This window comes from Rhinopithecus roxellana, chromosome 3 (assembly GCF_007565055.1).
Source record: "Rhinopithecus roxellana isolate Shanxi Qingling chromosome 3, ASM756505v1, whole genome shotgun sequence".
NCBI classification, from domain to species: Eukaryota; Metazoa; Chordata; class Mammalia; order Primates; family Cercopithecidae; genus Rhinopithecus; species Rhinopithecus roxellana.
In genome coordinates this window covers 131,637,845-131,664,135 of record NC_044551.1, presented here as the reverse complement: position 1 = coordinate 131,664,135, position 26,291 = coordinate 131,637,845, and the positions used below count along the sequence as shown (strand labels likewise).

General features: G+C 36.2%; 1 protein-coding gene across 1 annotated transcript in view; it reads right to left on the bottom strand.

The window, feature by feature from the left end:
• Positions 1–17,436: 17,436 nt before the first annotated feature.
• The window catches only part of KIAA0825 (KIAA0825 ortholog), a 523,375-nt gene continuing 514,520 nt past the window's right edge, over positions 17,437–26,291 (bottom strand). Inside the window, exon 21 of the mRNA XM_030927226.1 lies at positions 17,437–17,800. Coding sequence (XP_030783086.1) covers positions 17,683–17,800 — 118 coding nt within the window. The 3' untranslated portion in view covers positions 17,437–17,682. The remainder of the gene's footprint in view (positions 17,801–26,291) is intronic.

The following is a 26,291-nucleotide window of genomic DNA, read 5'->3' as shown; positions in this document are numbered from 1 at the left end:
TCAGAGCCATCAGATGGGGACATTTAAGTCTGCAGAATTTTCTGCTGCCTTTTGTTCAGTTATGCCCTGCCCCCAGAGGTGGAGTCTATAAAGGCAGGAGGCCTTGCTGAGCTGCATTGGGCTCTGCCCAATTCGAGCTTCCAGGCCACTTTGTTTATCTACTTAAGCCTCAGCAATGGCGGATGCCCCTCCCCACTCCAGACTGCTGCCTCACAGGTCTATCTCACACTGCGGCGCTAGCAGTGAGCAAGGCTCTGTGGGCGTGGGACCCGCCGAACCAGGCACGGGATAGAATCTCCTGGTCTGCTGGTTGCTAAGACCATTGGAAAAGCACAGTATTTGGGTGGAAGTGCCCCATTTACAGTCTGTCATGGCTTCTCTTGGCTAGGAAAGGGAAATCCCCTGACCCCTTGCACTTCCTGGGTGAGGCGATGCACCGCCCTGCTTCGGCTCACCCTCCATGAGCTGCACCCACTGTCCAACCTGTCCCAGTGAGATGAACCAGGTACCTCATTTGGAAATGCAGAAATCACCCGTCTTCTGTGTCAGTCACGCTGGGAGCTTCAGACCAGAGTGGTTCCTATTTGGCCATCTTGGAACCATGAATAAGTTCTTTAGCAGTGATTTCTGAGGTTTAAGTGCACCCATCACCCAAACAGTGTACACTGTACCCAACGTGTAGTCTTTTATCCCTCACCCCCCACCTACCCTTTTCCCTCAGCCCCCAAGGTCCATTGTATGATTCTTAATGCCTTTGTGTCCTCATAGCTTAGCTCCCACTTATGAATGAGAACATCGATGTTTGTTTTTCCATTCCTGAGTTACGTCACTTAGAATAATCATCTCCAATTCCATCCAGGTTGCCATAAATGCCTTTATTTAATTCCTTTTTATGGCTGAGTAGTATTTCATGGCATATATATACCACATTTTCTTTATCTTCTTGTTGATTGGTGGGCATTTGGGCTGGTTTTATATTTTTGCAATTGTGAATTGTGCTGATATAAACATGCATGTCCAAGCATATTTTTCATAGAATGACTTCTTTTCTTCTGGGTAAACACCCAGGAGTAGGATTGCTGTATCAAACGGTAGATCTACTTTTATTTCTTTAAGGAATCTCCACACTGTTTTCCATAGTGGCTGTACTAGTTTACATTCCTATCAACAGTGTAAAATGTTCCCTTTCACCACATCCACTCCAACGTTTATTATGATTTGATTTTTTGATTATGGTCATTCTTGCAGGAGTAAGGTGGTATTGCATTGTGGTTTTGATTTGCATTTCCCTGATCATTAGTGATGTTGAGCTTTATTATACATGTTTGTTGGCCATTTTTATATCTTCTTTTGAGCATCGTCTATTCATGTCCTCAGCCCACTTTTTGATGGGATTGTTTGTTTTGTTCTTGCTGATTTGTTTGAGTTATTTGTCGATTCTGGATATTAGTCCTTTGTCAGACATATAGATTGCAAAGATTTTCTCCTGCTCTGTGGGTTCTCTGTTTGCACTGCTGATTATTTCTTTTGCTGTGTAGAAGCTTTTTCATTTAATTAAATCTCATCCATTTATCTTTGTTTTTGTTGTTGCATTTGCTTTTGAGTTCTTGGTCATGAAGTCTTTGCCTAAGCCAATCTCTAGAAGAGTTTTTCTGATGTTATCTTCTAGAATTTTTATGGTTTCTGGTCTTAGATTTAAGTCTCTGATCCACCTTGAGTTGATTTTTGTATAAGGTGAGAGGTGAGGATCCAGTTTCTTTCTTCTACATGTGGCTTGCCGATTATCTCAGCACCATTTGTTGAATAGGATGTCCTTTCCCCACTTTGTGTTTTTGTTTGCTTTGTCAAAAATCAGTTGGCTCTAAGTATTTGACTTTATTTCTGGTTTCTCTATTTTGTTCCATTGGTCCATGTGCCTATTTGTATACTAGTACCATGCTGTTTTGGTGACTACATCCTTATAGTATAGTTTGAAGTCAGGTAATGTGATGACTCCAAATTTGTTCTTTTTGCTTAGTCTCGCTTTGGCTGTGCAGGCTCTTTTTGGTTCCATATGAATTTTAGGATTTTTTTTTTTCTGGTTCTGTGAAGAATGATGGCGGTGTTTTGATGGGAATTGTACTGAATTTGTCGATTGCTTTTGGCAGTATGGTCATTTTTACAATATTGACTCTACTCATCCATAAGCATGGGATGTGTTTCCATTTGTGTGTGTTGTCTCTGATTTATTTCAGCAGTGTTTTGTAGTTTTTCTTGTGGAGGTCTTTCACATTCTTGGTTAGGTATATTCCTAAGTATTTTGGTTTTTTTGCAGCTGTTGTAAAAGAAGTTGAGCTCTTGTTTTGATTCTCAGCTTGGTTGCTGTTAATGTATAGCAGAGCTACTGATTTGTGTACATTAATTTTGTATCTGGAAATTTTGTTGAATTCATTTACCAGTTCTAGTAGCTTTTTGGATGAGTCTTTAGGGTTTTCTAGTTATACAATCATGTCATCAGCAAACAGCGACAGTTTGACTTCCTTTTTACCGATTTGGATGCCCAGTATTTCTTTTTCTTGTCTGATTGCTCTGGCTAGGACTTCCAGTACTATATTGAATAGAAGTGGTGAAAGAGGCCATCCTTGTCTTGTTCAAATTCTCGGGGGAATCCTTTCAGCTTTTCCACATTCAGTATAATGTTGGCTGCATGTTTGTCATAGATACCTTTTATTACCTTAGGGTATGTCCCTTCTATGTTGATTTTGCTAAGGGTTTTAATCATAAAGGGATGCTGGATTTTGTCAAATGTTTTTTCTGCATCTGTTGAGATGATCATGTGATTTTTGTTTTAAATTCTGTTTATGCAGTGTATCACATTTATTGACTTGTGTATGTTAAACTAACCCTGCATCCCTGGTATGAAACCCACTTGATCATGGTAGATTATCTTTTTAATATGCTGTTGGATTTGGTTAGCTAGTATTTTGCTGAGGATTTTTGCATCTATGTTCATCAGGGATATTGGTCTGTGCTTTTCTTTTTTTTTTTTTTTTTTTTTTTCTTATGTTCTTTCCTGGTTTTGGTATTAGGGCAATACTGACTTCATAGAATCATTTAAGAAAGATTCCCTCTTTCTCTATCTTATGGAATAGTGTCAATAAGATTGGTACCAATTCTTTTTTGAATGTCTGATAGAATTCAGCTGTAACTCCATCTGGTCCTGGACATTTTTTTTGTTGTTGGCAGATTTTTTATTACTATTTCAATCTCACTGCTTGTTGTTGGTATGTTCAGTTTCTATTTCTTCCTAATTTAATCTAGGAGGGATGTATATTTCCAGGAATTTATCCATCTCCTCTAGGTTTTCTACTTTATGCACATAAAGGTGTTCATAGTATCCTTGAATGATCTTTTATATTTCTGTGGATATTCGTTGTAATGTCTCCCATTTCATTTCTAATTGACTTTATTTGGATCTTTTTGCTTCTTTTCTTGGTTAATCTGACTAATGGTCTGCTAATTTTATTTATCTTTTCAAAGGGCCAGCTTTTTCTTTCATTTATCTATTGTATCTTTTTTTATTTGTTTCAATTTCATTTAGTTGTGCTCTGATCTTTTCTTCTTCTGGGTCTGAGTTGGGTTTGTTCTTGTTCTTCTGTTTCCTTGAGGTGTAACCTTAGATTGTCTATTTGTGCTCTTTCAGACTTCTTGATGTAGGCATTTAATGCTATGAACTTTCCTCTTAGCACCACTTTTGATGTATCCCAGAGGTTTTGATAGGTTGTGTCACTATTATTGTTCAGCTCAAGGAACTTTTTAATTTCCATCTTGATATCATTGTTGACCTGGTGATCATTCAGGAGCAGGTTATTTAATTTCCATGTATTTGCATGGTTTTGAAGGTTTCTTTTGGAGTTGCTTTTCAATTTTATTCTACTGTGGTCTGAGAGAGTACTTGATGTAACTTCTAGTTTCTTAAATTTGTTGAGACTTGTTTTGTGGCCTATCATATGGTCTATTTTAGAGAATGTTCTATGTGCCAATGAATAGAATGTATATTCTGCAGTTGCTGTGGAGAATGTTCTGTAAATATCTGTTAAGTACATTTGTTCTAGGATATAGTTTAGGCCTATTATTTCTTTGTCGACTTTCTGTCTTGAGGACCTGTCTAGTACTCCCAGTAGAGTACTACGTCCCCCTCTATTATTGTGTTGCTGTCTATCTAATTTCTTAGGTCTAGTGGTAATTGTTTTATAAAGTTGGGAGCTCCAGTGTTAAGCACATATATATTTAGGATTGTGATTATTTTCCTGTTGGACTAGTCCTTTTATCATTATATAATGTCCCTCTGACTTTTTTTTTTAACTCCTTTTGCTTTAAAGTTTGTTTTTTTTACTGATATAAGAATAGCTACTCCTGCTCTCTTTTGGTGTCAATTTGCATGGAATATCTTTTCCACCTCTTTACATTAAGTTTATGTTAGTCTTTATGTGTCTCGTGAGTCTTTTGAAGACACCAGATACTTGGTTTGTGAGTTCTCATCCATTCTTCCATTTGGTATCTTTTAAGTGGAGCACTTAGGCCATTTATATTTAATGTTAGTATTGAGACGCAAGGTACTATTCTATTCATTGTGCTATTATACCTGATGTGGAATATACTGATTTTATAGTTTTCTATTAAAATTCAAACTCTTTCTGGCATCACATTAGGAATGTTTGTCAGTGGTGGGTCTATGTACATGTTCTTTTAATTTGTGGTAGAAACATGCAGCATAATATTTACCAACTTAACCATTTTTATACATTTATAATATTAAATGTATTTGTTTAGATACAACTGTTCACTCATATACATTACAGGAGTATATATATTACTTTTTTCACTGTCAAGTTTTCGAACATTATTTTTACTTAAATTCTGCAACAAGTGTTTTTTATTTTAATTTAATATTGATAAATACTATTTTACATACTCATGAGGTACAAGTGATATTTTGTTAAATGCATAGAACATGTAAGGATCAAGTCAGGGTATTTGGAGTTTCCATCACCTTGAGTATTCCTAATTTCTATGTGTTGGAAACAATTCATATCCTCTCTTCTAGCTATTTTAAAGTATACAACACATTGTTCCTAACTATAGTCACCTTACTGTACTATCCAACTTTAGAACATATACCTTCTACCTAACTGTATGTAAGGATTCACTAACTTCTCTTCATTCCCTCTTCCCACTCACATACCCTTCCTAGTCTCTGTTATCTATCACTCTACTCTTTACCTCCATGATATCAACTTTTTGCGTTCCTACATATGAATGAGAACATGCAATATTTGTCTTTCTGTGCCTATCTTATTCCACTTAACACAAAATTTCCAGTTCTACCCAGTAGTGAGACTGCTGGATCATAAAGTAGTTCCATTTTTAGGATTTTGAGAAAGCTCCATGTTATTTTCCATAGAGGTTGTACTAATTGACATTCTCACCAACAGTGTATAAGACTTCTCTTTTCACAGGAACCATGTGTTACTAGTCTTGGGGTGCTCCCTAAAGCAGATATAATCTAGATGACAACACCCAAGTCCTTTCAAAAGTCTGGAAAGCTTTCCAAGAAAGACATGTTCAAACAAGTCCAGACAGTGAAGACTACAATAAATACCTAGCTCTTCAATGCCCAGACATGGAAGAATATCTGCTAGCATTAACAACATCCAGGAAAACATGACCTCACCAAATGAACCAAGTAAGGCACCAGGGACCAATCCTGGAGAAAGAGATATGTGACCTTTCAGACAGAGAATTCAAAATAGTCATGTTGAGGACCCTCAAATAAATTCAAGATAACACAGAGCAGCAATTCTGAATTCTATGAGATAAATTTAACAAAGAGATTGAAATAATGTAAAAGAATCAAGCAGAAATTCTGGAGCCAAAAAATCCAATTGGCACACTGACATGGATGCAGCTGGAAACCATCATTCTTAGCAGGAAGTTCTGGCTAGGGCAATCAGGCAAGAGAAAGAAATCAAGGGTATTCAGTTAGGAAAAGAAGAAGTCAAATTGTCCCTGTTTGCAGATGACATGATTGTATATTTAGAAAACCCCATTGTCTCAGCCCAAAATCTCCTTAAGCTGATAAGCAACTTCAGCAAAGTCTCAGGATACAAAATTAATGTGCAAAAATCACAAACATTCTTATACACCAGTAACAGACAAACAGAGAGCCAAATCAGGAATGAACTTCCATTCACAATTGCTTCAAAGAGAATAAAATACCTAGGAATCCAACTTACAAGGGATGTAAAGGACCTCTTCAAGGAGAACTACAAACCACTGCTCAGTGAAATAAAAGAGGACACAAACAAATGGAAGAACATACCATGCTCATGGATAGGAAGAATCAATATCGTGAAAATGGCCATACTGCCCAAGGTTATTTATAGATTCAATGCCATCCCCATCAAGCTACCAATGAGTTTCTTCACAGAATTGGAAAAAACGGCTTTAAAGTTCATATGGAACCAAAAAAGAGCCCGCATTGCCAAGACAATCCTAAGTCAAAAGGACAAAGCTGGAGGCATCACGCTGCCTGACTTCAAACTATACTACAAGGCTACAGTAACCAAAACAGCATGGTACTGGTACCAAAACAGAGATATAGACCAATGGAACAGAACAGAGTCCTCAGAAATAATACCACACATCTACAGTCATCTGATCTTTGACAAACCTGAGAGAAACAAGAAATGGGGAAAGGATTCCCTATTTAATAAATGGTGCTGGGAAAATTGGCTAGCCATAAGTAGAAAGCTGAAACTGGATCCTTTCCTTACTCCTTATATGAAGCCTAATTCAAGATGGATGAGAGACTTAAATGTTAGACCTAATACCATAAAAACCCTAGAAGAAAACCTAGGTAGTACCATTCAGGACATAGGCATGGGCAAGGACTTCATGTCTAAAACACCAAAAGCAACGGCAGCAAAGGCCAAAATTGACAAATGGGATCTCATTAAACTAAAGAGCTTCTGCACAGCAAAAGAAACTACCATCAGAGTGAACAGGCAACCTACAGAATGGGAGAAAATTTTTGCAATCTACTCATCTGACAAAGGGCTAATATCCAGAATCTACAAAGAACTCAAACAAATATACAAGAAAAAAACAACCCCATCAAAAAGTGGGCAAAGGATATGAACAGACATTTCTCAAAAGAAGACATTCATACAGCCAACAGACACATGAAAAAATGCTCATCATCACTCGCCATCAGAGAAATGCAAATCAAAACCACAATGAGATACCATCTCACACCAGTTAGAATGGCAATCATTAAAAAGTCAGGAAACAACAGGTGTTGGAGAGGATGTGGAGAAATAGGAACACTTTTACACTGTTGGTAGGATTGTAAACTAGTTCAACCATTATGGAAAACAGTATGGCAATTCCTCAAGGATCTAGAACTAGATGTACCATATGACCCAGCCATCCCACTACTGGGTATATACCCAAAGGATTATAACTCATGCTGCTATAAAGACACATGCACACGTATGTTTATTGCGGCACTATTCACAATAGCAAAGACTTGGAATCAACCCAAATGTCCATCTGTGACAGACTGGATTAAGAAAATGTGGCACATATATACCATGGAATACTATGCAGCCATAAAAAATGATGAGTTTGCGTCCTTTGTAGGGACATGGATGCAGCTGGAAACCATCATTCTTAGCAAACTATCACAAGAACAGAAAACCAAACACTGCATGTTCTCACTCATAGGTGGGAACTGAACAATGAGATCACTTGGACTCGGGAAGGGGAACATCGCACACCAGGGCCTATCATGGGGAGGGGGGAGGGGGGAGGGATTGCACTGGGAGTTATACCTGATATAGATGATGAATTGATGGGTGCTGACGAGTTGATGGGTGCAGCACACCAACATGGCACAAGTATACATATGTAACAAACCTGCACATTATGCACATGTACCCTGGAACTTAAAGTATAATAAAAAAAAAAAAAAAAAAAAAGAGTTCCTTTAATAGCAGAACTGATCAAGCAGAAGAAAGAATTAGTGAGCTTGAAGACAGGCCATTTGAAAAGACACAGTCAAAGCAGACAAAGGTAAAAAGAATGAAAAACAACAAAGCACACCTTATAGGATCTAGAAAATAGTCTCAAAGGGGCAAATCTAAGAGTTATTAGCCTTGAAGAGGAGGTAGAGAAAGAGATAGGGGAGGAAAGTTTGTTGAAAGAGATAACAGAGAACTTCCCAAACCTAGAGAAAGATATCAATATCCAAGTACAAAAAGGTTATAGAACACCAAGCAGATTTAATCCAAAGAAGACTACCTCAAAGCATTTAATAATCAGACTTCCAGAGGTCAAGCATAAATAAACAATCCTAAAAGCAGCAAGAGAAAAGAAACAAATAACCTAAAATGGAGTTCCAAAATGTCTGGCAGCAGAGTTTTCCGTGGAAACCTTACAGGCCAGGAGAGAGTGGCATGACATATTTAACATGCTGAAGGAAAAAAACTTTAACCTTAGAATAGTGTATCTGGCAAAAATATCCTTCAAACATGAAGGAGATATAAGGACTTTCCCAGAAAAACAAAAGCTAAGGAATTTCATCAACACCAGACCTGTCCTACAGGAAATTCTAAAGGGAGTACTTCAGTCAAAAAGAAAAGGTAATTAATGAGCAATATGAAATTACCTGAATATACAAAACTCACTGGTAATAGTAAGTACACAGAAAAAAACGGAATATTGTAACACTGTAACTGTGGTGTATAAATAACTCTTATCCTAAGTAGAAAGGCTAAACAATGAACCAATCAAAAATAGTAACTACATTAACTTTTCAAGACATAAGCAATACAAGAAGATATAAATAGAAATAAGAAAAAGTTAAAAAGCAGAGGGATGAAGTTAAGGCATAGAGTTCTTATTAGAGTTCTTCTTGTTTGTTTGTTTATGCAAACAGTGTTAAGTTGTTATCAGGTTAAAACAATGGGTTATAAGACAGTATTTGTAAGCCTCATGGTAATCTTAAACCAAGAAACATACAATGGACACACACAAAATAAAAACCACAAACTATACAATATTACCAGAGAAAGTCACCATCACTAAAATAAGACAGGAAGGAAAGAAAGCAAGAAGAGAAGACCACAAGACAATGAAACAAATAAAAAAAGGCAGGAGTAAGTCTCTACTTATCAATAATAGCATTGAATGTAAATGGACTAAACTCTCAATCAAAAGACATAGAGTGGGTGAATGGATGAAAAAACAAGACTCATTAATCTGTTGCCTACAAGAAATACACATCACTTATAAAGACATACATAGACTGAAAATAAAGGGAGGGAAAAAGATATTCCACGCAAATGGAAACCAAAAAAGAGCAGGAGTAGCTATACTTATATTAAACAAAATACATTTCAAGACAAAAACTATAAAAAGAGTCGAAGAAAGTCACTATATAATGATAAAGAGATCAATTCAGTAAGAGGATATAATAGTTTTAAATATGCATGCACCTGATACTGGAGCACCCAGGTACATAAAGCAAATATTTTTAGAGCTAAAGAGAGAGCTAGGCCTCAATACAGTAAAAGAGCTGAAAACTTCAACAACTCGTTTTCAGCACTGGACAGATCTTCCAGATAGAAAATCAACAAAGAAACATTGGATTTAATGTGCACTATAGACCAAATGAACCTAATAGCTATTATAAAATATTTTATCCAGTGGCTGCAGATTACACATTGTTTTCCTTACCACATGGATCATTCTCAAGGATAGACCATATGTTAGATTTCAGACAAAACAAGTTTAAAACATTCAAATAAATTGAAATAATATTAAGCATCTTATCTGACTACAATGGAATAAAACTAGAAATTAATAAGCGGAATTTTCGGTGGCTCACACCTGTAATCTCAGCACTTTGGGAGGATGAGGCGGGTGGATCACCTGAGGTCAGGAGTTCAAGACCAGCCTGGCCAACATGGTGAAACCCTGTCTCTACAAAAATACAAAAATTAGCTGGGCATGATGGCAGGTACCTGTAATCCCAGCTACTCAGGAAGGTGAGGCTGAAGAATTGCTTGAACCCAGGAGGCAGACGTTGCAGTAAGCCGAGATGGTACCATTGCACTCCAGCCTGGGTGACACTGTGAGACTCCATCTCAAAAAAAAAAAAAAAAATGGAAACTATACAAATACATGAAAATACATGAAAATTAAACAATATGCTCCTGAATTACTAGTGGATCAATGAAAAAAATTAAGAAGGCAATTGAAAAATTTCTTGAAACATATGATAATGGAAACGCAACTTACCAAAACCTATGGGATATAGCAAAAGCAGTACTAAAAGGGAATTTTGTAGGTATAAGTGTCTACATCAAAAAAAAAAAAAAAAAAAAAAAAGAGGAAAAACTTCAAATAAACAACCTCATGATGAATCTTAAAGAAAAGCAAGAGCAAAAATTGACAAATGGGATCAAAACAAGTTAAAAAGCTTCTGCACAGCAAAGGATACGACTAACAAAGTAAAGAGACAATCCACAGAATGGGAGAAAATATTTGCAAACTATGCATCTTACAAGGAATTAATAACCAGAATATATACTAAACTCAAAATTGGTAGAAGAAAATAAATAATAAAGATCAGAGCAGAAATGAATGATACTGAAATGAAAAAAGCAATACAAAAGATCAATAAAACAAAAAGTTACTTTTTTGAAAAGCTATCAAAATTGACAATCCTTTAGGCAGACTAAGAAAAAAAAGAGAGAAGATACAAATAAAATCAGAAAAGAAAAAGATGATATTACAACTGATACTGCAGAAATTCAAAGGATCATTAGTAGCTACTATGAGCAAATATATGCAAATGAATTGGAAAATCTAAATGGTCAAGTTCCCAGACACTACAGCCTACCAAGATTGAACCAGGAAGAAATCCAAAACCTGAACAGATCAGTAACAAGTAATGAGATTGAAGCCTTAATTAAAAGTCTCTCAGTAAAGAAAAGCCTGGGATCCAATGGCTTCACTGCTGAATTTTACCAAACATTAAAGAAGAACTAATACCAATCCTTCTCAAATTATTCTGAAAACTAGAGGAGTAGGAAATAGTTCCAAACCCATTCTATGAGACCAGTATTACCCTAATACCAAAACCAAATACCAAACTATACCTCAACATAATAATAGCCGTATATGACAGACCCACAGCTAGTAATCATACTGAATGGGGAAAACTGAAAACCTTTCCTCTAAGATCTAGAACATGACAAGGATGTCCACATTTAGTACTGTTATTTAACATAGTACTGGAAGTGCTAGCTAGATAAATCAGACAAGAGAAAGATGTAAAAGGCTTCCAAATTGGAAAGGAAGAAGTCAAATTATCCTTGTTTGCTGATTATACTATCTTATATTTGGAAAACTCTAAAGACTCCACCAAAAAACCTACCAAAACTGATAAAGAAATTCAGTAAAGTTACAGGATACAAAAGCAACATACAAAAATCAGTATAATTTTTATATGCCAACAAAGAACAATCTGAAAAGAAATCCAAAAAGTAATCCCATTTACAGTAGCCAAGAGTTTAACATAACCAAAGAAGTTAAAGATCTCTACTATGAACATTATAAAACATGGATGCAAGAAATTGAAGAGGACACAAAATAACGGAAAGATATTATATGTTCATGGATTGAAAGATGCAATATTGTTAAAATTTACATAGTACCCAAAGCAATCTATAAATTCGATGCAATCCCTATCAAAATACCAATGACATTCTTCACAGAAAAAGAAAAAAGAATCATGAAATTGATATGGAACCACAAAAAACCCAGAATAGCCAAACCTGTCTTAAGCAAAAAGAACAAAACTGAAGGAATCACATTACCTGACTTCAAATTATACTACAGAGCTATAGCAACTCAAACAGCAATGGTACTGGCATAAAAATAGACACACAGGCCAATAATTAGATTAGAGAACACAGAAACAAATCCACACACCTACAGCGAACGCATTTTTGACAAAGATGCCAGGAACACACTGGGGGAAAAGATAGTCTTTTCAATAAATGCTACTGGGAAAACCAGCTATCCATATGCAGAAGAATGAAACTAGACCCCCGTCTCTCACCATATGCAAAAATAAAATCAAAATGGATTTAAGACTTAAATCTAAGACCTCAAACTATGAAACTACTACAAGAAACTCTCCAGGACATTAGAGAAACTCTCTGGGTCATTGCACTGGGAAAAGATTTCTTGAGTAATACCCTATGAGCCCAGGCAACCTAAGCAAAAATTGACAAATGGGATCAAAACAAGTTAAAAAGCTTCTGCACAGCAAAGGATACGACTAACAAAGTAAAGAGACAATCCACAGAATGGGAGAAAATATTTGCAAACTATGCATCTTACAAGGAATTAATAACCAGAATATATAAGGAACTCAAACAACTCTGTAGGAAAAATTTTAATAATCCAATAAAAAATGGGAAAATATTTGAATATAAATTTCTCAAGAGAAGACATACAAATGGCAAACAGGCATATGAAAAGGTGCTCAACATTATTGATCATCAGAGAAATACAAATCAAAACTACAATGAGATATCCTCTCACCCCAGTTAAAATGGCTTATATAAAAAAAGAAAGAAAGAAAAGAAACAGGCAATAACAAATGCTGACGAGGATGTGGAGAAAGGGGAACTCTCATACACTGTTGGTGGGAATGTAAATTAGTACAACCTCTATGGAGAAGTTTGGACACTCCTCAAAAAACTAAAAGTAGAGCTATCATATGATCCAGCAATTCCACTACTGTGTATATATCCAAAAGAGATGAAATCAGTCTATGGAAGAGATATCAGCATTCATGTTTGTTGCAGCATTATTCTCAATAGCTAAGATTTGGCAGCAACCTAAGTGTTCGTCAACAGACAAATGGATAAAGGAAATGTGGTACATATATGCAATGGAGTACTATTCAACCATAAAAAGAATGAGATTCTATCATTTGCAACAACATGGATGGAACTCGAGATCATTATGATAAGTGAAATAATCCAGGCACAGAAAGACAAGCATTACGTGTTCTCACTTATTTGTGGAATCTAAAAATCAAAACAATTGAACGCATGGACATAGAGAATAGAAGGACGGTTACTAGAGGCTGGGAAGGGTTGTTGGGGATTAGGGGTACATGTGGATGGTTAATGGGTACAAAAGAAATGACAAGAATGGATGAGGCCTACTATTTGATAGCACAACAGGGTGACTATAGTCAATAATAATTGTATGTTTTAAAAATAACTAAAATGATGTAATTGGATTATTTGCAATACAAAGGATAAAAGCTTGAGGAGATGGATACTCCATTCTCCATTATGTGATTATTGTGCATTGCATGCCTATATCAAAACATCTCATGTATCCCATAAATATATATGGCTACTATGTACCCACACAATGAATAAAATAAATTAATAATCCACAAAATTTTCCCCTTTCCCCACATTCTTGCCAACATCTCTTATTTTTCATATTTTTAATAATAGTCATTATAACTGGGGTAAGATGATCTCATTGTGGTTTTGATTTGCATTTCCCTGATGATTAGTGAGGTTGAGCATGTTTTCACATACCTGTTGGCCATTTGTATGTCCTCTTTTGAGAAATATCTATTGATATTCACCCAATTTTTGATAGGATTATTTTAATTAATTAATTAATTATTTGTTTGTTTATTTTTTGAGACCGAGTCTTGCTGTGTCACCCAGGCTGGAATGCAGTGGTGCGATCTGGGCTCACTGCAACCTCTGCATCCTGGGTTCAAGCGATTTTCCTGCCTCAGCCTCCTGAGTAGCTGGGATTACAGACATGCGCCACCATGCCGGGCTAATTTTGGTTTCCAAGCATCTCCCTATATTGGTTTCAGAGTCCACGTGGGTCAAAGGGCTCTCCCATGGCTTGGTTTGCAGTAACCTGTAGTAGGAGTGTGCACTGCTAGAGCTCTGTCACCCTTTTCTCCACCAGGAAGTCTCTCTGGGCTTCCGGTCAATTCTGGTTGAGCAGGCTGACTCACCTCTCTCCTTCCTTGTTCTAATGTTTTCTGACACTTCTCTGTTGAATTCCAGTGTTCTCTCTTAGATCATTTATTCGAAGTGTGGTTATCTACGCGCTATGTTGGTTCTTCTTTGTGGAAGAGGTGAGTAGCAAATGTAGCTAGTCAGCCATCTTGAAGCTGCTTTCTCAGCAATCTCTCCTAACCATGTTGAAGTATACAGTTTAGTTGCGTTAAGTGTATTCACGTTCTTGTGAAACGGATCTCCAGACTTTGTCATCATATAAATCTGAAACTCTGTACCCTTTGGACAACCATTCCCCTTTTCCTCCTCCCCCGCCCCCTGGTAACTGCCATTCTAATTTCTACTTCTCTGCATTTGACTATTTTAGATACCTTATGTAAGTGGAATCACACATTATTTGTCTTTTAGGGACTGGCTTATTTCACTTAGCATAATGTGATCAAGGTTCATGCTTGTTGCAGCACATGACAGAAATTCCTTTCTTTTTAAGGTTGAATACAGCTTTTTTTTTTTTTTCTATGAGACATTTCAATTTTAAAGGGAGGTATTAAAAATCTTAAATTTTTTTATAGTAAGGAATGATAATTATGAACTACCTGAAACTTTCTTTGACCCAGGTATATATAAACTGGGGTAATAGGACATTATGAGTAGGTACATCTTGTTAAACCAAGTGATTTCTTTTTTCCATTCTTTGGTTGGTAGTTCTATAATAGTGTTTGGTAGAGATGACAAAAATGTAAAATATCTGAAATAGACAATATTATTTATAATTTATTTGAAAATTAATTCATACTATTTTCACATAGTAACTGCTAAACCATTAATAAAGTAGATATCTCTATATAATTACATAAAATACAGTTAAACAGAACACAGAAGGAAGATCATACTTTATAGGAAGATAATATTTTTATAATAAGCATATGGGAAGGTATAAACTGTTAGGCTTCATTCCTGTTGCTAACTCATACAAATGTGAGAAACAAAAACCTTTTTGAAATACCACCTCTTGTTATTCTTAAAAAAACGTATTGAGTATAAAGTTAAAATAATCTGATAAATCAATGACTTGTCATTTAACACTTTCAATTATAAACTTTATTGCACTTATGGCTATAGTAAATTCACTGAACAAGCACAGAACAGAATTCAACTGCAAGCCCACTTTCTCTACTACTTTTCTCTTCCTTTGAACTCATCCCGTTCTCCCCTTATTATACTTCTCTCCTTTCAAAAGGAAGCCACAGAAAATATTCTTTCTGGAGGAACAAAATTACTTCCCAGGATTAGTACAGGAATATACGAATTCAATAATAGCTTTAAAAGATGACCTTTAGATATATTAGAAGACAATCCAAATGTGAAATCCTATAACTTTATAAAATGTTATATTTGGTTTATTGGATTAATTTATTTTTAACTTTCCATTTTTGCATCTAGTCAAAATGAAGCACAATTAGGCAGATTTAGTACACAGACCACCACTTAGCTGAAGGAATAAAGTCAACTGTTGCCTTATGTTGATTGTTATAGTAACCTGTTTAAAGATCAGATTAGATGGAATGTCCAGTTCTCATAAAATTTTCCTACCATTTTCTAAATGGTCTTCACAGAATTTTTAGAAATTACTTCAACCAAATCTTAAAAACACTTGGTTTATGATTATACTGGCCAACTAAAGTACATTTTTTAAAAATAAAATGTGTTATTTGGCAGGCAGCTGTCTACATGGCCATTTATGTATTTTTATTTAAAGAAAAAATGTAAGAGATTTCCTAATGTGGCCTCCTCTGCACCCCAAGCTTTTACTCTTTGAAAAATGCATGAGTACTTTCCTTTGGAAATCATGTAGCCTACACATATTTTATAAAAATCACAGGATGTGGGAGTACGGACAATTTATTATATATCTGAGAACATCAGAAAACATGAAGTTTGATGTCATATGCTCTAAAATAGCCCATGATGTAAGGCTTCTGGGCCTGGTGTGGTGGCTCATGCCTATAGTTCCAGTGCTTCGAGAGACAGAGGTGGCAGGATCACTTGAGGCAGGGAGTTCAAGTCCAGCCTGGGCAACATAGTGAGACCCCATCTCTACAAAAACATTTAAAAAATTAACCAGGTGTGGTGGCACACAACTGTAGTTCTAGCTAGGTGGGAGAATCACTTGAGGCAAGGAGTTCAAGTCCAGCCTGGGCAACATAGTGAGACCTCATCTTTACAAAAAAATTTAAAAAATGAACCAGGTGTGGTGGCACACACCTGTAGTTCTAGCTACTCAGGAGGCTGAGGCAGGAGTATTGCTTGAGCCCATGAGTTTGAGGTTACAGTGAACTATGATCATGCCACTGCACTACATTCCAGGCAACAGAGCGAGACCCCATTTCTAAAATGAAAAAAAAAAAGATATAAAGCTTCTCCCAGACATTCTTAGACTGCCCAACCATGCAATTCTCTTTGTTGTCTTTTTCTTTCATTGCAGCTATTTAATCAATTGTGTTCGTTAACTGCCCCCTTGATGAAATAACACTATAGTAGGCATATGGGGAGTTATAAAGGGAGACTTCATATTATATAATAAGATCTTCAAGGTCTTTATAATCTAATATCAGGCACTGATAGGAAGGAAATAATAAATATCTATAATTTTCCTTAGCAGAGAGGGTACTAGAGCATGTGCTGTTTTCTGTGTGTGTGTGTGTGTGTATGTGTGTGTGTGTGTGTGTGTGTGTGTGTGTATAGCAATATAATGAAAAGTTTTTTAAGTAACACATTATATGAGCTAATGAGTTTTGGGGTAAAGATTGCTGGAATTAGTTTTGAGCCTAAATTTGGAAGAAAGATGGATTCTGGTTGGGAAAACATGGCAAGTGTGTGACTTGAACCAAGAGGATGGCAGGCAATTGTCTGAACATGGAGCCATTTGGTATAGGACCTGAATATATATGAGTAGAAGTTTGATTCTGTTTTAGGAGGAAAACTGAAAACCACTACAAGCAGAGGTGTGACTAAAGTTATAGTTCAGGAAAATGCCTTTTTTTTTTTTTTTAACTGTAATTAGATAAATTGAATGAGGTAGGTTGGCACAATTGTGGGTAAGGCAATTAAGATTGGGACTTGGGCTACAGCTACAACAAAATTAAATTTAAAATTTCAGATGACCTCACGGGGCTATGTGACTCCATTCAACTTAACATCCAAATGTTGCATTTCAAAAACCCTTGAAAAATTTTCTGAACATTTTTGCCTGTTGTCATAGATACTTCGAGACTGAAAGGAGAAAAAAATAATTCAAAGGGAACACGAGATGGCAGCAGTTATATCATATAAAGAGAAAGATTGAGGAAAGAAAATCATTTGAAATTATTTTTAAAATAAAAAAATATGTAGCACCTTATTCTTTATGTGCTGTATTCCTTTTCAGTACAGAGACTACTCAGTCATTGGTTTCATGCTTCACAGCACATATGAGGTCCATTCTGACTATGATAAAAATCCTACTCCATTACATGGGATTGTTTCCTAAAATAAAGCTGTTGCTGTTGTCTGCAGATTACTGTTCCTCTGTGTTATCTGAGGCAGAAGAGTTCTGTGGGGTGCAAATTTGTTTTAAGTGCTCCAGCATTGCTTTTTCTTCCTCTTGTAGTGTTTCATCCTTCTTCATTTCCCACCTAAAAGAAAAATCACATCTTAGCATTTTTGTAACTTTCAAACCACAGGTCAACACTCAGTTAATCAAGACTTGAATATGTAATCATTGGCTTATTGAGTCATCTGTTTCCATTTGTTTATTCTTCACTGACTGCCTCTTGGGTAATACGATTCATTGGCACTGCCTCCGCGGAGTGGGCCAGGAGAGTGGGAGACGAAAGTAGAGTGAAATCAGCTCCACTTCAGGATAGTTTTTAAAGAACTGTTTCAAATGAGGTTTCTGTATTTCAAGAATGTATGTGGTATGAAAATACACATATAAATAAAATCTAGAATTAGCAACTAATAAGCAAATATTTTTCATAGTATTTTTTCCCTCACTGATTAATCAGATTAGTGGTTTTAAGTTGCAGGGAGGCTTGCCAGGAAGACTTTAGCAGAAAGAAGAACATCAAGTTTACTTGGATATACCTTAAGGGCAGGTCAGTTTATTTCTTGAAATAAGATCAGATTTGAAGCAATCAAGTTCAACCACTCTAGAAAAGTGGCAAATTGTTAGCAAGGTTCCAAAGAACATTTACTAAAAAAAAGAGATTAAAGACTTTCTAATTCTGGATGATTAAGAGATACAGAATAAAATCTTAGACTCTCAAACTACATACATATAAATATAATCTTACAAAGTAAATATCATCACAATAACCCGAGCACACTTACTTCTTCCTTCCTATCCACTCTTTCCACCTCCCCAGGACTGCCCAGGACTGCCCAGGGTATACTGAACCCAGCATTCTAACAGTTTCATTCTCCTCTCCTCACTCTTATTTCTGTCCCTCCCTAAGCTGTCCACCATGATGTAATGTTACGAAAGGATTTTAAAGCCAATGCTGATACAGTCTAAAAGATCCTCTGCCATAAAGGCTTCAGCAGGATAGGATTTCTAATAACAAACAAGCAGCTACTCACTGAATGTCCTCCAGAACCCCTCATTGTGTTATAATCCAAACTCCCAGACAACAAATAGTCTGTTACACATGAATTTAGGGTGGAATTTTCTGGTTTTGTTTGAATGATGAAAAGAAAGCAACTGTATTTTCTTTGTGTGTGTGTGTTTTGTTTTGTTTTGCTTTGTTTTGTTTTATTTTTGAGACAGGGTCTCCCTCTGTTACCCAGACTGGAGTGCAGTGGCACAACTATGACTCATTGCAGCCTTGACCTCCTGGGCTCAAGTGATCTTCCTGCCTCAGCCCCCGAAGCAGCTGGGGCTATAGGTGCACACCACCATGCCCAGCCAATTTTTAATTTTTTTGTAGAGACAGGGTCTCCCCTATGTTTCCCAGGCTGGTCTTGACCTCCTGGGCTCAACTGATCCTATTGCCTCAGCCTCCCGAAGTGCTGGGAATACAGGTGTGAGCCACCATGCCTGGCCTTGGATTTTCCATAAAGATCTCATAGTAGGATGTCTGCTCCCATACACGTTTCCTTTTTGGAGTGCTGAGTTCAGTATGCCTGGTCAGTCCCAGCAGTGATATATATGAGATGAAGAAGGAGGGGAAATATGGAGAGAAGAAAAAGGATTATCTGAAAAGTGACACTTGGTTTCAATTTATATTTCTGCTTCACCCTCTGCCTACGATTCTCCTCATTTCCTAGCCTCAAACTTGTCTGGATCTAAAAACTGCTATTTTTGGCTGCCTTAGTTTCTCCATGTTTCCATATGGTTGAAGTTAAGTCGTTGATCTAACAGGTTTTAATAAAAACATGAATGAAAAAATGTTTTTCACTGCCACACTATTCAAAGCCACATCACAAGGGAAGTCAGTATTTTGGGATTTACAATTTAGCCCACAGGATTTTCTTACACTGCTTTCATAGAATTTTAATGATAGAAAGCTCTCCCTACCCATTTTATATGGGTGAAATTGGGTATCACTAATATTCATGTTAAATTGAGCTCCTCCCAAGCAGGAAAATAAATAATGGAAAATACTTTTATATAGCATTAACTAATGGTTAAGCATTCTTTTAAACACTTGACATATCACTGTTTAAATTCTCAATAAAAAATGTTATTATTCCTGTTCTACAGATTACTAAACTGAGGTACAGAATGTTAAAATCACTGGCCTGAGTATCTTTGTATTGGAACTCAGAGAGTAAGGCTCTGGATTCTGGACTTTCAGATGGAATTAACAACCATGGTTTAAAAACCATTTACAGCTAATATAAATTACTGGTAAAAAAAAAAAAAAGTTTAAATATTTCACTTTCTAAAAAATATTGCCCAAATTGTGCTAGATATTACATAAACTAACCCTCTAAGGATCATATAATCTTAAAAGAAATCCAAACATGAAAAATTAGATTTGCCTTTTTTCCCTCCCATGTAAAGGTGCTAATATTGTCTGAGTAAATGAATTATTTTATGAATGTCAACAGAATAAAGTATGTAATATGCACATAAATATTTTGATCATTGTCTCTGCTTGTGAAAATGGAAAGTAGTCTCTCTGCTTCATTAAAATTCTGTATAATTAATGTAATTTAAATGAATCATATACATAATAGAATCCATGATAAGGATTTTTGAAGCTTCATGACAATTATAGGCACTTCACAGTATAATTGAGCTGTTAGTAATTAATGATATTAGGCAAAGTTACTTACCTACCACAACCTTATTATATTTGCTCTGTGCTTATTAAGAAGAAATCATTTCATAAGAGGATAAAAAAAGATGACAAAAATGGATGAAAAAATAATATTAGAACTACATTTTCCTTAATAGTTTTACTCATATTGAGTGAAAGCATTAGAGATTTGAAATGTGTATTTATCACAAACATTGTTATATTTCACATCTATAAGTCCTTAAGAGAAGTTTTTCTTTAATTCCATCATGGTTTTGAGTTTTGTTAACACAATGCAAACACGACAAGTCAATTCTGTTAAAAAAAAATACTGAAAGAGAAAAGAATCTACCAATTTGTTAAACATAATTGGATGGGCAATCTGTTAAAAATCTTTAATCCTGATTTCCCCTAATATATTTAATATCTGTGATGGAAAAAGCATACCCTATAGAAACCAGAAAATGTTGGAAGCAGCATATTCTGGTTCCTCCCAAAAAGCATTCTGAGGTAATTATATTTTTGTTTTTCCTAATTTTGGTAGCCTGCCCTTTTATATTATTGTTGAATTACTGCCTACTATTGTAGAAGAATTGCAGCCTGGCCCCCACAGCTGGTGGCAATGACTATGGTGTGTCTTAGACACTGATTAGCGGTAAAGTCTCGTGAGACTCCACTGATCTGCACCATGATATTAACTGTCTTCTGGAATTGGCTCCATCTGTACGGCTCCTGGGTGGTTAGATATGGGTCCCTTTTCCTAGACAAGCACAATAGGGACTCTAAAGCCTAGACTGACATACTCTAACAGAGTCAGCAGTTACAACTTTGCTCATTTGTACCACTCTGATTGACTTGGTTGTTCTAGCCTTGATGCATGTTCCTGAATTTACACACATACTCATTCCTCAAGCAGAGATATCTGCTTGCTACTCTGTATGTTTTATTAATATTAGCACATATTACAGAGCTTTTCCATGTGCCATACCATGAGCTAAGACCTTTCTGTTTTTGCTCACCCACAATGAGACCTTGAGGTTTGAAAAATAAAAACAGTCACAGATCAGTGAACAACTATTCTAGTGATCAGTTTCATAAATCTTATATTTGGGGAGGTTTCGAGGATGACTGTGTGTTAGAGCCAACCAGGAGAGCCTCTCTTAGGGACATGCGTAGTAAAGCATGAGGTATATCCTTGGTAGCACTGGTCCAAGCTGTCACAGAAGCAAATCTTGGGTGGCCTGTACTGCAGGAAGGAGCAGCCAACACCAGACAGATGAGGAGAGCCAGAGTCTGGAGGGTGAGAAGGTCTTTGAGGCATTTACCCTGCCTTTTACTGAGAGAAAAACAATTAAAATACCTGAAATCAATAGTGTTCTGAATAAGAGCACAGGCCCTAGAATCACTCCACCTTTGTGTTGAATCTGAATGTAAACTTCCTAGATAAATCACCCCAGGCAAGTTTTTTAACCCCTTGGTGCTTCAGGGTTCTTTCTCATGTATAAATATGGTCACGCTGGAACACAGGCCCTCTTATTTGTTTATGTACTGTCAATGACTGATCTCACTCAATAATGTCAAAGTTTAGTAGTTGCAATTGAGACAGACTAAGACTGCATGTCCTGTAAAGCCTAAAATATTTACTATTTGGACTTTTTTTTTGGAGGAAGTTTGCCAAATTTGTGCTAGAATGATAGTTCTTAACTGGGGTGACACTGCCTCCCTATGGGGAAACATGGAGGGTATTTTTGGCTGACACTATATCTAGAGAGTGCTTCTGCTAGGACCTAGACAACACAGATGGCAACATCTTTAATGTGCAACAATCCTGCACAATGAAGAGTTGTCTTCCCAAAATGTCAATATATCCCCACTGAGAAACATTGGCTTTTGAATCTCCAAATAATACTGAATAAGAATAGGTATACTAAAATAGGAAGAATCCCTATCTAATTTCTGATTTTAATTGAAATAGTTTTAGTCTTTCACTGTTTAGAATACTGTTTGCTGCAGAATGAGGGTTTAGAAGTTAGGGTGCTGGATTTAAATCCCTTATAAGCAGTGTGGTCTTAGGCAACCCAGATAAAATAGTGCCTCAGTTTCCTTTTAGAATGCTAAAAATAATAGTGCCTGCTTCACAGGGTTGGAATAAGGTAGAAGAGATTAAACACACATAAAACATAAATTAATGGCTCGTTTATAGCAAGCACTCAACAAGTGATAACTATTTTGATGATGATGATGATGATGATGATTTGGCATATTGGTTAAGCTTGCAAGTAGGAGAAGTCCTGGGTGTAGTCAGTTACACAAATAGAGGGTTATTGTCTTCATATAATAAGAATGCAGAGGTGGGTGACTGCTTGCATAGGTTAAGTAGTTTAACAACAGCAGGGCTGATGTCTCTGTGGTTCTCTTGTCCTTTACCTCATGGTCCCAATATGGTTGCTGCAGCTTCAGCCCTCATGTCCTTGGTCTGAGGCAGGAGGAAGGAGTATGGCTCCACCTGTCTTGTTTTATCGAGGTAATAAAACCTCTGCCAGATTCCTCCCAGTAGACATTGGAACCATCTTGTCTAGGCTTGAATCCTGACTCTGCCACTTACTAGCTGTGTGATACTGAATACATTTCTTAATCTCTCTGTGCATCATTTCTCTTATATGCAAAATAGGGGGTGCTAGTGGTATACATTGTTGTATACCAACAATGTATACCAATGTATCTCAATGCATTGTTGTAAATAGTGGATGAGCTATAAATTTAAGTCCTTCATAGAATGTTACTCTTATTTTGTAAGATTCTGCTTGTGTCAGGTGGTTTCCTCACAGCTCCTACCTTGATGTGCTTTCTCACGCTCTGTGTCTTTCACATTTTTTTATCTGGTAAATTATCTTTTCTATCAATCAATAAATAAATTCCAATAAATATTACAACATATACATATATACATATATATATATGTATATGATCATGTGGTCATTCCCTCTTGTTTTTCATGAGGGAAATGTTTCATGCTAGTCTACTCTGTTCACCCTAGCATGGCCAAGGTTGTTTTTGTTTTCCTATAATCACTTTGCTGTATTTTCCAAACACAGACTGTAATAATGGTATTTGATCATATTTTTGGCATTTCTCCTGAGATACCAATAAAATCTTTGAATATAAAAATGTAACTTAAGTCTCCTGTTTAATGTTATTATGAAACATTTATGTAGCACTTTATATTTACAAAGTGCTTTACAATTATTTATTAGTTAATTGTACTGTTAAACAACATTAGCCATCTGGCCAAATAAATGATTTGTAATTGTTCTACCAATATGTAGCTGAGGAGTGAAGTGTAAAGTCATACTGGATTTCATTCTTCAAGAAAAATCCTCGTTGTCTTTCTCTCCTCCACATTGCACAGTGTGGACTGGTTTTTCAGAGGGAGGTTCAAATCAGAGGGTAAAGTAATGTCTCTGTTAACTTCTTTCTGCTTTTCTGTACATGTGAGCTTTTCTCAGCATCAGTCCTAGACCATCTTCTCTTCTCCCTTGGAAACCCCACATATCCAGTTGTCTCACATCTGTAATTCAGCTCTGTCCCAAGCTGTAATTCTTAATCTTTAAGAATTAAACAAAGTTTAAGCTGTCATCCTTAAACTTTGTTTTTGTCCTAAGTTCTCTCAGTTCAATTCTTGATGGCCATTTTTGCTTACATTCCAATTATATCAATATTATATATGTATATATATGCATACAGTACACATATATGTATACAGTACACATATGTATACAGTATATATGTATATAGTACATATCTGTATACTGTATATATACACATATATATGCATCAGTATATATAATATACATACACATATGTATGTTAAATATATACACTGTATGTGTGTATATTAAATATATACTGTATGTATGTATATTCAATGTATACATATTAAATACTGTATGTGTATATATTAAATATATACTGTATGTATCTTTACTATATACATATATGTATATATTCGATGTATATTAAATATATACTGTATGTATATTTAATATATATGTCTATATATTTAAATTATTCAAACTGACCATTACCCCCTTCTCCCTCAATAACACAGGGTCCGAAGAGTGAAGAATAAAGTCATATTGGATTTTATTCTTCAAGAAAAACCCTTGTTGTCTGTGTCTCCACATTGCACGGTGCGGACAGGTTTTTCAGAGGGAGGTTCAAATCAGAGGGGAAAGTAATGTCTCTGTTACCTTCTTTCTGCTGTTCTGTACATGTGAGCTTTTCTCAGGAGCAGTCCTAGACCATCTTCTCTTCTCCCTTGGAAAGCCCCACATATCCAGTTGTTGTTCACAAAGTATTTTATGCCACCACTCCCAATACACAGTCACCAGTTAAGAGACAACTTACTCTGCATTCTCACATTCATGCATACCCCACTGCCATTAGTCCACAGGTACCCATGATTTCAGTGTCTGGACAGTGCAATCATCTCCAGATATCCAGGTCCAAAGACTCACGCTACTGCTACATCAAACCAGCAATGACTGCCCTGCCTAGAGAGTTTAAAGTCTTTACTGTTCTAGCTTGGTAGCAGCAGTTCTGTTTAGCTGCTAATACCTCCCCTAGGGAGAAAATTAATTTCCTTATTGTCTCCCGCATTGTATTTTCCCACTTGTGTTTGCACTTCTGCTTTTGCTGTTCCACCCACATGAAATGCCTTTCCACCTACCCCAAACCTGCTCATCCTTCCTCAGACCCAGTCCACAGCCCACCTCTTTCATGGAGAACTTCCCAACTACCTATGCCTCATGTGTGATCATCCTTTTCCTTTGAGTCCTATAATATCTAATGTCTGTGCTTATGGACATCAGGTCAATTTTGGTCAATTAACCACATACTGCTTTGTTACATCTTTTGTATTACTTTCTTGAGTTGTTATTTCATTGTTGCATTAACAGTTTTTTTCACATGTATCTTTTCATCTGCACTTGCAGTTTGTTGAAGAAAACTTCATTATCACTAGCTTTTGTTTCAAATATTTTATTTCAAACAACGTATTTTCTTTTTCAAATAGAAAAGAGATGGATTTATTTTTATGAGCCTCAGGAATGTTTTTGAACATATTTATCAACTATTAACAGTTTTCTCTTATAATATGACAAATGCAAAAACACATAGAAATTGACCTTTTCATGTTCATGTCATCTTTGTTATCATTTGCTTTTTTTTATTATTATTATTTATTTATTTATTTATTTATTTATTTATTTATTTTTTATTATACTTTAAGTTCTAGGGTACATGTGCATAACGTGCAGGTTTGTTACATATGTATACTTGTGCCATGTTGGTGTGCTGCACCCATCAACTCGTCAGCACCAATCAATTCGTCATTTATATCAGGTATAACTCCCGATGCAATCCCTCCCCCCTCCCCCATCCCCATGATAGGCCCCGATGTGTGATGTTCCCCTTCCCGAGTCCATGTGATGTCATTGTTCAGTTCCCACCTATGAGTGATAACATGCGGTGTTTGGTTTTCTGTTCTTGTGATAGTTTGCTAAGAATGATGGTTTCCAGCTGCATCCATGTCCCTACAAAGGACGCAAACTCATCCTTTTTTATGGCTGCATAATATTCCATGGTGTATATGTGCCACATTTTCTTAATCCTGTCTGTCACAGATGGACATTTGGGTTGATTCCAAGTCTTTCCTATTGTGAATAGTGCCTCAATAAACATACGTGTGCATGTGCCTTTATAGCAGCATGATTTATACTCCTTTGGGCATATACCCAGTAGTGGGATGGCTGGGTCATATGGTACATCTAGTTCTAGATCCTTGAGGAATCGCCATACTGTTTTCCATAATGGTTGAACT